The sequence below is a fragment of the Solenopsis invicta genome, chromosome 6 (assembly GCF_016802725.1).
Source record: "Solenopsis invicta isolate M01_SB chromosome 6, UNIL_Sinv_3.0, whole genome shotgun sequence".
NCBI classification, from domain to species: Eukaryota; Metazoa; Arthropoda; class Insecta; order Hymenoptera; family Formicidae; genus Solenopsis; species Solenopsis invicta.
The window spans coordinates 6,113,925-6,126,962 of NC_052669.1; the positions used below are offsets into that span (position 1 = coordinate 6,113,925).

Below are 13,038 nucleotides of genomic sequence, written 5' to 3' on the forward strand. Positions count from 1 at the left end.
TTTCTTCTTTTGAGAAATATCCTATACATGCCTATATTAAAGTCGAGCGGGCGGACTCGCTGAACGCGAAAAATCGCGGATAAAAATCCGAACATTGTCCCTCTCCCCCCCTCCCTTTTCCGTTCACCACTTCAATTATCTTTTCAACGCACTCGTTGTTGTAAGGTGAAATTCCGTTGCGTGCGGCGGGTCGGTGAGTAGCGGCGGTGCCTCCTATCAGAATCGTTTGCCGTACGTGTCCGCCCACTCGCCGCCGCCACACACGTTGTCGCCGTCACCGCCGCAAGCTGCGTGCACAGCCGGAGTCGTAATCCGCGATAAAAACCTATTAAAATACGATCGCGCAGGATAGCTCGCGTGACGATCGCGCTTGCGCTCGAAGACGTCTTTAATAACGAACCCACGCAAATTCGCGCGAGCCGAAAAAAAAAACTTGTCTTGCCCCAGAATCCACGCTTTTTTATTGCCCGTGCTAAAAATCGCGAACTAGATAACTATGACACTTTTTTGGTTGCATAAATTTGCAAGAGATAAGATAAGCTGTGCAAATTGTGGAAAATGTAATTTTGGCGTTCTAATTTTTAGGAGAGAGAGAGAGAGAGAGAGAGAGAGAGAGACTCGTCGACCTCTCTCGAATTAACAAGTGTCCGATATAGTTATGCTGTGTGGACGTAGCTTTAATGCAACTGCGCAACGCATAGAAGCTAATAACGCTTGTAAGTGAAGGTTGTAATGCTAGAGCGAAGACACGGAATACGTTATTTCATTGCGGAGACTTGTAGATACTCCTCACGCATTCTCTCTAGCAAGTGCAGCGCTACTGAAAATAGAACTGCCTTGCGAAACGCTTCTTTTGAACTCTCCATCGTAACGTCCTGTTCGAGTCTGTTACATTGTCGCAATTACATTACGTGTACACAAGTGCATGAAGTGTTATTTCATATTGCCGAGGTCCAATCTTTATTAAATAGCGCCACTTGCATTTTTTTTCTATTACTGATTTTCTATCGCTGATATTTTCAACATTTTAAAAATTCAGTTTTACAAAAAAAGAATTCTAATTCTGTAACTAGATTTGATAAAATTGCACGTGTCTGCTGTGCGTATTTGAAATTATCTGATTCACAAAATCTTACAAAAACGAAATTGCATCACGAGGCGTCCAATCGATCATCCACGTGTGCGCTGTGCTTACAATGTAAGCGGCCCGCATAATCCGTCGACTCGCTTATTCAACAAGTTCGAAAAGGCGGCGAAAGATATTGCGCATGACGTCTTTTATCGTCGACGCCCGTGTCTGCCTATGCAGAACGCTCGCTGTTGCACCGCAGCGACAAAGAATGACGGAGAGACAGAGTGCCGGTTCACAGTAATGAATGGATTAAACAGCGTGACGTCACAGGATGGATTATATAAACGGTGGCGCGCGTGACATCGGACGTAGGAAGGAAGTTCGCTTCCTTTCGTACCTACAAGGTATTCCGTTCGTGCATGCGTGCGAGTGTACGTGCGTGCGCGTGTGTGTGCGTGCGCGTGTGTGTGTGCGCGCGCGCGCGTTGTGTACGCGGACCGTTTCGTTGTCCGAGGGGTCGCGTTCATTTGAAAGCGGACGAGCTCGGTTAGAATCCTAATGACGAGACAGTGCCCGCCTCTTTTCATCTCCTCCTCGATACGATACCCGGCCTGCAGAGCGAAATTATCGTTCACCATCCGTGATAATTCGTATGTTCTAATTGTTGATTTTACGTCTGGTTGCAGGCTGCGTGCGACGTGCGTGCGACGTGCGTGCATCCCGTGCGAACCACCGTCCCGGCAGTTTCGAGAACGAGATTGTAAGTCTTTCTGCTTCCGTGTAATTATATGAACGACTTTCGTAGGTAAAAACATGTTCCACGCGCGTGATTCGTGAATCACGCTTTGGAAATTTCCGTTAATTCCGGGCAATGGGATAATTTTACGCTTCTTACTACGAACTTGTGTCGAATGCAAGCTCCTTTGCTTGAGATGTGGCTCAATTTTTTACAATTAGACTGATCACAAATTAACGTAATAAATTTCTAATAGCTGGCTATCAGATAGCCATTAGTAACATACATACAAATTAAATAGCCATTAGTTACAAAGTACACTAATAATACGCATTAATATCAACGAAATTGCTGGTAGTATCTGATTTTCTGAACCATAATTAATTTTCTATAGTTTACAATACACGTGTGCACAAGTCATTTTTTTTTTTTTTTAATTTTGTGATGATGCTTATTAACGATTTCATACACTAACAAAAAATTGTTGAAAAACTAATATTTAATCCGATAGGTGCAACTAAATATTATAGTTCAATTAAATTTTGGTTAAAGAAGTTGAATGATAGACATAAATGAACTATACTTTTCTTGTGCAATTAACTGTTGAATCAACTCAATGTTTGATCGTGCTGGACTAAATATTTTAATTTTTTAACAAACTTTTTTTGTCAGTGTAGATTTTGAGTAACGATATTTTCAATATACTCTAGTTTTTAGTGTCTGCGCTCCTTTTAGTACAATCTGTAAATAAAATACACTTTCTCTCTAGCGAACGAAATACATGTCAAACACAATTAGCGACTTTTAGTTCGTGAAAGGAGAATGCTGGAGAGGCGCTGTGAAGGAGAATTTTTTTTAAATTAAAACGAGAAAATAGCAGCTCAATTCGACCGATTCTAGAAATAGCGCATCATCATTTAGAAAATGAAATTGATCGGCTGCCAAAGAGCTGTAGAGAGTATCAAGTAAGAAAATAAATGGACCGAGTGAATTTAATACTCCGCTCGAGTATCGTCGTGTCATTTTTGCGTTGACACTCCGTCTTTATTTCATGCAGTCGCCCAGCGGCCCAGCTTGCCCACCATTATACCGATATTATCGAAAACGTATCGTCTCGCCGTATAGTATATACTTAAAAAGTTCCACACCGACAGGAAGATATTATCATAACCGTCCCCACCCCGATATGCAGATATATTTGGACGGGGCTTACGCGCCCGTGACGCAGACGAATTTAATTTATCGCCCCGACGGAATTCGTTGAGGTGTCGGCCGCACGGGAATCGGACGACCCAATTTTTCCGATCCTCCGCGCGCGAGGCGAGTGGGTGCGCGTTTACGTAATCGTCCCGTTTCTTCTCGCGGTCCTCTCGCTACGTCTTCGCACCGATTATTAGCTCGTAGTCTGAGAGCCGTCTGCGGGTCGACGTCCGGCGTCCCGGAATAGACGCATCCCGCGCCGCCGATGCTCGTTACATTCTGTCACCTAGCGGACGCGCTTTTGCTGGGTCTCGCTGCGATTTCCGGGCCGGCTTCGCGCGACGGGAAACGACTGAAATGACCCGCTGATTCTGCCCGTTCGTTTTGCCGAGAAATACGCGAAACAAATAGTTCCGGTGTTACGTAGTTCAAGACGCACCGTTCCGAAACACGTTTTTTACTTCAAGTACGATCAAACTAAGGAAGTTGAAGTTAAAGAAAAAAAAAATTCGTTCTTACATTGCGAAATCGAGCTCTTTGCTGACGCGATGTTTTTGAGAGCCCTAGATAGAATACTTCCGTTGTGTTACAAGAACTAACGACCGTCGGTTCAAAATCTTGACCACGATTCCTGCACACGATTGCGTCGTTTCTTTCGGTTGCATCGTCTCAGCGACGAACGAAGCTACCCCTCTCCTTTTCTTCTCTTTTTCTCTCTCCTATCGCCCGGTAATACGTCACGATGATCACCCCGAGACCGGTTAACAGTCATCCTCCTCGAAGGGCAGGTGCGTAGGTACGTACCGCTTTTGTACGCGAGGGAAAAGGGCAGCTGCTTGTTCCTAGACACAAGGAGGCGAAGGGCAAGCAAGTAGCGCGGAGAGGGCGGGGAGGGGGGAGGAGGAAGAAGACGAAGGGCGAGAAAGGGAGGTGGCTCGCTGCTAAGGTAAACGATATAATGGGGACGTAACAGTGGGTCCTTTTCAGTGGCAGATGTCCTGGCCGAGACACGTGCCCGCGACGTGGTCCCCCTTTTTCGGAGCTCCGTCGTCCTCCCTCCCCTCCTCTTCTTTCTCCGCGCTCGAGGAGGAACGAGAGCGGAAAACCCCCGAAAAAAGAAGGGGCCCTCTCCGTGCGGTAAGGGCCGCGCGCGCTCGTCGCGTTCTACGTCGCGCTGCTTCCTTTCTTCCGTCCTTTCTTTCCGCCCGTGTCTCTTCTTTTTTTTTCTCTCCCGAGCTCGGAGGGACGCACCAGCTGCTCTTGTTATACAGCGGATTTCGCACCGGCATAACGACAAGTCCGTTGCTTCGCGCCCTATTTGCGCGAAGATTTGAGATCCTGCGCGGACTTTTGCTGATCCGAAAACGCCGTCTTTCAACGCTTGTTACGAGTCTCGGAGCGAGGATTAAGGAGGGAATATTTTTATTGATGGGGCAATAATTTGTAGTAATTGTAGTGAAACAGCTGTTTATTTTTCAGCACTCGAAAAATATAATTGATAAAAAAATTAAATAAATTTAAAGAAACGTAGTAAAGAATAAAAATCTTAAATAGAGAATATCGTAAGAGTCGAATACAAATAAGGGACAGTAGAATGAGACAAATTAATTGAATCATTATCGTACTATTAATATTCACTCAAATATTCTCTACATCATAAAATCGCTTTCCAAATGATTGATTTTGCGACAAATATTGCATGAAATTACTTTCCTACCGTAGAAACGTCTCGCGACTGTAACAATATTGATCTTTGTAAATCAATGCTCGATTTCGTACGATAGCGCCTGCTCCTCTCGATTTTTAAATAATTGCGCATACGTATCAATAGATTTTAGCGATTATTAAAACTAATTACATTGAAAATAATTAAGAATACGAAACTTTTGGGAGATTAATGTCTATTTTTACCAACGCAGATTAACTTTGATCTCAGTTTAGCTTGCTCTTTATCTTTCTTTCCAAGTTCTAAGAATTGGAAAAAGATAAAGAACGAGTTAAACTGAGAGCAAAGTTCTAATTCTGCATTGATGGAAATGGGGGTATAAGAGTAAAAAATATACATATATATTTATAACCTTTAATTAATTTCAAATGACTTAGTGACTCGTCAAATTATCAATTCTTATCCTAACCAGAGTGTAGAATAGGATTAACGAGGCTGTTGATTTCTGAGCTCTAGAAAAAGAAATAAGTTATGTTATCTTCGTGTCAATTTCTGGTTCGCTAGTATTTTTAATCACGGGTTTACTTTCTCAAATGTCACTTTGATTTGGTTGCGGATCTCGCAACCTGGATTTAGCTAGCGAAGTGGCCAGGAACGAGAAAGCATCGGACATCGCGCGAACAAAGAGAATTCGAGTTCGGCAGGTTGATGCCGAGCGTGTCCGAGTATAAGCGTCAGGCAGGTACGGTACATAAACCGCCGTGCCAAATTCTTACAAAAGGCGAACGTTGAGCGGTTGCATTGAGCGTTTCGCGGAAAGCTCGTCGTCGTCGCCTCTTCTCTGACCCGCCGCCGGCTTAAAACCAGTCCAGATGAAAAATACTTGTAACAAGTTTTCCAACAGAGCGCGCGCCGCAGGATATTCCACGCGAGGTGTGAAATGACGCTACAATGGATTGGTACACAACCGTTCCGAAAAACCCACTACACCTATCTCTTCAAGCACCTCGACACATCGAAAGGAACCTTGCGGTCGCGTGAACTTTTGTTATTCCGTTTTACGAAGTGCATAATTATATTTCTCGTAACGAAACGGGATTACGTTAATAATAGCGTCCAATAGTGTTCTCTGTTTCGCGTCCATGGGAATTACGACTCGCGGAAATCGTGCGATCTGACCGCCGCGCCGCACCGACGCTGTCACCCATTCGCCCCGTTCTCATCGTACTACGACTTTGTCGCTACAAAAGCCGTTATGATATCTCTTGCGTTTCGCCTTCAATGAGTTTCAATTCGGTTCCCGTGTAAACGTTACGCGTATAAAGCGAGCTTTACACCGCGTCGTCTGAGAGCCGCTGCGCCGCCGTGCGACTTTTTGAGTCGCTTTGGTCTCACGCCGGGACTATGGACGGTGTATACACGTATTAGCCTGCACACACGTATAACGTATCCACGCACGGCTGATGCACTAGCACGCGGTTATATACGCGCATACTCGTACACCTACGTCGGTGGAGGTAGCCCGTTTTACACACGCCGCGCGTACATTACGCGCGATATATCGAGCGCGCATTCCTGTTCGATACCATTATGCGACCGGCACTCGTCGATACTCGTCGTGATCGCGCGACGAGTATCCGTGCGTCCACCGATACCCCGGGACACGAGAGCCTAGTCGAGGAATATATCCCTCTTCGATTAAAATAGCATCAGGTAGATAGGTGGCTCTCGCATTATTTTTTCAACAGCGACTCCTTTTTTCACGTCGCTTTTCGTTCGACTCGATAAAGTCGAAAATGTCGATGAAGCTCTTATTCCATCTTTTCATTTCGTACATTTGATAATTGAACTCGCGACTAAAATGCTAGCGAACCAAACATTGACACGAAGGTATAATTAATCAAACATAGAAATCAAAAACTTTATCGAATCGAACTCGATACTTTGGTGAAATAAGAACAGAAAGAGCGATTTCATTAAAGTGTCTAAAAATTTAGCTGAATACAGATCTGAAAATAATTTTGTTGGACCATCAAAATAATTGCGACGAATGTTCGAGCAATGTTGCAAAAAGTTTTCACATTTCACCAATCAATCTGAATGATCCAACGTAATTTTTTCGATGGGCTAATAAAATTATTTTCAGATTTGCATTCGATTAAATTTTTAAATACTTTAGCGAAACCATGAACTAACATTTTGATAAACTACTTAAAATTAATTGAAGGATATAAACGTATATACTTTTTTTTTACGGTTACTCTTAATCTCTCGGAAGTCTCAATTATTTTTAATGTAATCAATTTGAATAATTGCTTAAAAACTATGGGTACTTCCGTATGCGCGATTATTTAAAAATGCTGTCGAGCGTGTTTCTGGTAAACTCTCGCGCAATCATGACGCGGCGAATTGCGGCGAAAAAGCTCGCAACCCATAAAATAGCACCCGCATTGACTTATCCGCGTGCGATTACACTTTGCATGTTTGCATTAGCCATGATGTTTCTGCTTGCACGTTTGACGAATCTCGCTGTAAACGCTGATATCTTCCAACTTTCCCTCGGGAGAAAAGTTATTTGCCGGAGTCTTCAAAAAAGTCGACATTAAGCATTCTGACGATTGCAATCTCCGAATCTGAATATCTTTCGAGAGAAGTAAAGTACTTTTAGAGCTTATCGAAAATAATTTATGCTTTTTTAAACTTTGGTCGAAGCTTTAATATCAAACTCGTGATACGTTTCGTAGAGAGTTTTTAATGCGCATACGAAATTACGACGAATTTACTCGAGTGCGTAAGGACAATGATGCTTTATCGCTTTATGAAAGTCTTCGTCATCGAGTTCCCGCGGAAGGTTTCCTATGAACGTGGGATTCTATAACTTTATTATATCGTGCGAAATGGAGACCAGGTCATTTCTCGGCGTTCGTCTCGTAAAAAGAAAAAGAGGAAACGGAACGTTTTCCCAAAGTCTTGCTTCTCATTTTCGAAACCAGACGCGATAAATATCGCTAACAATAACAGAGTAATTAAGTCAGATATTAAATTTTTATCTCGTTCTTGAACAGAACGATAGTTTCTCGCGAACCGTGTGCGATCCGTGACATTGAGCTACAAATCCATGATCGAGAGCAAACGGATGGAGCACTGAGAACCTCTGCGGCTACTTCGATTCAGCTTCGACTTCCTTCGACCCGAATGCAGTGACCCGTGCTAACGATCGCGAATAGCAACGATCGATCTTCACGATCCGGGGTGCTGTGCCGGGCGAAGAAGTCGAAGACCTCTCTTCGTGAAAGTTTCTACATAGGAATTCCGTCATATCCGAGACGGGCGATTTCGTTTCTTTGCTTCTAGTTTTTTGCTTGTTCCGGTCTATCTCGTTTTCTCCGCGGCGCCGGTGTCGATGGCTTTGAAATTCGCCTCTGAATGGTGCATGAATAATTGCGAATAGGGAGAAAAAAAAATACGGAAAAAGGGGGGAAAGGAGTGATTGGCCGGAATGTAGTTACAAAACTCGCGGAATATTGCGTGATATGCCGCGTAGAACGATGGAACTTCGGTAGACTTCTAAGAATTCTAATCGAATAATACGATTATTAGGGTAATATATTTATTGTTCGGAAATAATTTAAACGATGGATCCATTTGAGAAGAACGATTACTTTTAATGTTTGAAATTAACAATATAAAATAAAATGAAACTTGAACTTGAAGGAAATAGAAATATGCTATAAAATTATAAAATGTTATTAAATTATGATCATTAGATATTCCACTTTTACATCATGTAATATCCGAATTACTTTATTATTATGTCGCGTGAACAAAGATGTTTGAGTAGTGAAAATAAAAATTGCTTAAATAGTATGATGTAGCGTCTTCTCCTCCGTTTAATAGATTTATTACTTAGATAATAAAAAATCGTCACAAGACGTTTACGATGAAATTCTATTCTTTATAAATACGTCTTATTACTGTTAATACAAAGCCAGGAATAAGTCAATAAAAGTACCGCTGAAACTTACGATAAACGCTTACGGTAAAAGCGCAAGGCGTATGCGAATTGGATCTAATCCATTATGCAGCGATCGTCGTCTACCTTTTAAAAGCTGCATAGACTGACAGTGACATAGTATAGACATTGGTATACGAAGATGAGTGCCCTCCATTATTCATGGTAGATTATCGATAAATTATAATAGCGGCGAATCGATAGTAGAAGTCTTCGAGCTCCAAGCTGTTGTTCGATTTCCAGGTATCAGTCAATACCGATGTCTCTGTCTACGCTTCCCTCCATGCGCGAAGTTTGTATACGCGCGGAGCCTTCGTTTTACGGCGTTTTATTCCTACGGGTTAAATAAGCGCGTTCGGGCGGTAAACTATGCATCAGCCCATTGTGCCAACTTACGAAACGATGTTAGTTTGCTAGTGTGCTAGTTGCGAACTTACAGGTTATTTCCGACGTTGAAAGGCGCGTATGAAAATGAAATCCGCGACTGCATCTTCTCATTTTACATTTAATTTAGGCATTTAATTCTTGAACACTGTTATATTATCAGGATTACGGCACTTGATCTCTTTTGAGATTCTTTAATAGAAATTTTCTCTCTCTCTCTCTCTCTCTCTCTCTCTCTCTCTGTTTCCCTCACTAATTTGTCCACTTTTCATTTACTAAACGAAGAGATAAAGCATTATTTTATGTCGCGCGGACCTTCTCAATTTAAACGTCACGAGCACTTTCTAAAAATATTCGCAAGTATACTATCGGTTGCCAGAAGGTTATTACCCACGAAAATATCACGAGACACAAAGTGCGTCTCAAAAGTGAAAATTATCGGTACTAAAGTGTTGCGAAGAAACGTTGCACACCTTATTAAAGGAAAGAAACCGTTTCAACATGTTATACAATATTTTCTAAAAATATTCTATTCACTTTCGACTTTTCCCGAGGTGCATCGCCGAATTATTTTAGTTATATTATTATCCTTTTTACGTTTGAAGGTAAATGGTGCTTATTTTATTCGTGAGAATAAAATTAAAAAATGCCTATTTAGATTTCCATCATTTTTATATATTTCGAGGCTACAGTTCAAGTTTGCAAAATTTAATGTATCGAAGGATGCGCGTCTCGTCGTCGGCTACTGACAAGTGCAACGTACCAGCGGTATGTGCGGGGATAATAACCAGATGTGTCCTGATAGAAGCGAGTCCTGGCAGTCGGCATCCCGTTGCGGCGGAGGCTCGCGGCCGTTCGTTTACTTCACGCGCCGCGTAATATCCTACCGCGAAGCCCCATTCGCGTTTGACGATCCTCACGTCGCGCTTTCGTGACACCTAAGAGGCCAAATTGACGGTCTCCAAGTGCCGGGACCGCCGTCTGCGAGCGCGCGAGCGCAATTGCAATAAAATACGCAAAACCCGCGCATACCTGCGAACGCACGCACGCACGCACGCACGCACGCACGCACCGGGATGCGCTAACGAGCGAACGACGAGATACCTCGTCGCTCCTCGTCACGGCCTCTTCATCGGCCGCGGCGGCCGCCGCGTCCTCGAAAACACGTTTTAGCGATTGAAATTGTAAAAGTGCTCCCTCGGCACTTGGCGTGACGCACGTCGACTCCTCTTCGTCGCGAGGTGCGAATACACCTCTCTAAAAGCGAAATTGCCTTAATCCTCTTAACCGATGATGCATGGATCGCCGGGATTCCGAGCATCGCTCGCTCCGCACGTTATTTCTGCGAGTGTCTCGAGCGAATTCACGATTTACGAATTAGATGCATTCCTTCGCGATTTATGGTTTAACAAGAATCTAAAATTTTTGCATTCGACCGCGATGTTTTCAGTATAATTGTTAAGGATGTATAGGACATGCAGTCCCTGCAAAGTAAATAAAATACGGAAATGTGTTTGATATTAACACTTTACATATGAAAGTTGTGTGAATATGATTTTTTATTTAATAACATATTTTCATAGTTTGTTTACTCTATTATTAAAAATTAAATTAATTTTTACGACATTTAGAAAAAAATCTCAATTTTGTCGTGTAAGTACTTTCAGTATTCAAGATGATTTACACCAAGTTTTATTGTGATTGTTTAGATATTTTGTAAATAAATAAATTGTCTATTTTAATGATCTCTGCATCGCAATGAAACTTCACATAAATCATCTTGAATATTTAAAGTACGTAAATAAAAAAAAGTTTAGATTTTTTTCGTTATTTCTTTACTAATTGTATTTTCATTAGAGCACATGTCTACTTCTTGTTGAAATAATTTTTTATCCAGATAAAAAGAATCGCCAAATTTTGTCTACTGCTTTTAAACGCAATGCATAATATGTAATTTTTTCATAATTTTCTTAACGTTTCGAGAAATGTCCTATACATTCCCAATAAAATAATTTCGTAAAATTATTCTCAGCGTGGAAAACAAATTTCAATATTTTCGCAATATTATACTTAAATATTGACTTTTCCCGCGCCACTCGTTCGCTAGTCATGCACAATAAAGACGATGACCATCATTCTAATGCATTACATAGGGGATATCGCGACGCAGGAATGTACAATGTGGCGGCGTCCACTGTACACGGCCGCTCTGAGTAGCGCTCATTCCTCATCGGAGATGTTAAAATTACCATACGATCGTCCCTCTCTCGTAAGAGAGAAGCGCGACGAGTTCTTCCTCGATGGATCAGCCATGGAGCGTACGCGGCATGTTTAAATGTCCGGGACGAAAAGGCGGCTTAGTTATCAGTGGCGCGATGCGAGGCTGTCCGCGGACTCGCGTGGACTATCAACTAACGAGCCACACGGCTGCGACGAGTAACAACGCGTTGATGCCTTGGTACGTATAGGGGTTCCCGGTTGCTTCTGCGGCGTTGGGTCGTCTCTCCCACGGCCGGGCCGCACGTCGACCCTGCATTCCGTATTGGTACAGGCCTCGGCGATGCCGGCATTCAAACTTTCGTTTCGAACAGTTCGACGCGGTAGCGCTCGTGCCTCGGTCCGGTGCTTCCGGAATTATGGCGTACTTTAAATTAAACAGCGGAGAAGCATCTTTCAATTGATTTGAATATTTTATCATTTGCAAGTAGACGTTTCTCTTTGCTTCGAAAACGTTGAAATTTTATTTAACTTGGTGGAATGTCTGATATTGAATCGCAACGTCGATAGGAAGATACGACGTTTGAGACATGGAGAATCTGGAGAATAATAGAATTTCCACGATAAATGTAACAAGCAACTTTATTTATTTTTTTTTTTTGCCTAACTTTTGTTCGTTCCGTCTAAATTTAATTTCTGAACTCAGGATCACGTTGCTGAGACGTGCGGATGAACCGATCCTTCCGGTCCGAACGTGAGGCTCGAAAGATCCCAACAATTTAATATTCGGATCGTGGGGAAAATTATAGCGCTGTGTGCTACAATAAACTCATTACGGCTACATTATCTAAATTGAAACGTAGTAATCGAGGTTAATTGGAGTCAATAATAGAATAGAAGAGAACGTCCGCAAATAGTAACGAGATCGTGTATACGTAGTAATAGCTGCAACAGCAGCAGCAGCAGCGGCAGCAGTCGAAAGCAGTGGTGGTAATAATAGTAGTAGAGCAGAGCGGTAGCGGCGCGTAGTCCAACAGGCACGCACAGTAGTGTAGTAGTAAATGGTGAAGTCGGTAGAGAGAGGTAGAACACGGTGATGATTCGGTGAGCAACATCGCGGTCGGCGGTGGATGCCGAAGAGAGGCGTAGAGGAGGAGGAGGAAGAAGAAGAAGAAGCATCTGATGGAGACGGGAAGAAAGGAAGAGAGAGAGGGACGGAAGGAGCGGACTGGTCAGGAGGCGAGGAGGCGGGAGTGAAGTCGGGGACTAGACTTGTACCTGCATTCCATTCCCACTGGCCCTGTAGATCCTTGTATAGGTGTCCGGCCTCCTCCTCTTTCTTCTTCTTTTCCACCTCGACCTCGTCCTCCTCCGCTCCTTACTCCTACTCTTTTCCTCCCGTGGAGAAAGAGAAAGAAAGGTAGGGAGTCCTGGCCTCTCCTTTCTTGATCAGCTGCCCCCTCATATCTCCTTCTCCTCCTCCTACTTTTCTTCGTCATTTTACTTCGACCGCCTGCTCGACGTCAACCGGATCGGAGCACTTCGAGGGCCCTCGCGATGAAGACATCCCCCGCGTTCGCTTTGCGAAACTCCCGAAATTCGACGGCAACGGGCCGTTCTCGTCTCCCCGTGTCAACGGACCCATCTCAGAGCCGAATCATTTCCACTTTATCGCGGGGAATTCGTCCTTGCACGGATCTTCCCATCCCTCTCGAACTTCTTTCTTCATCCTCCGATGATTCTCTCGTCCG

The 13,038-nt window shown here is 43.2% G+C and overlaps 1 protein-coding gene across 2 annotated transcripts in view; it reads left to right on the forward strand.

Annotated features, from left to right (window-relative positions):
* The window catches only part of LOC105200991 (zinc transporter ZIP11), a 136,623-nt gene that overhangs the window by 82,010 nt on the left and 41,575 nt on the right, over positions 1-13,038 (forward strand). Inside the window, exon 7 of one of the 2 annotated variants that reach the window (XM_039450216.1) lies at positions 1,759-1,832. In XM_039450216.1, the coding sequence (XP_039306150.1) occupies positions 1,759-1,832 (74 nt within the window). Of the gene's footprint in view, positions 1-1,758; positions 9,304-13,038 lie in introns of those variants that run through there. The other variant, XM_039450215.1, reaches the window with a different exon arrangement.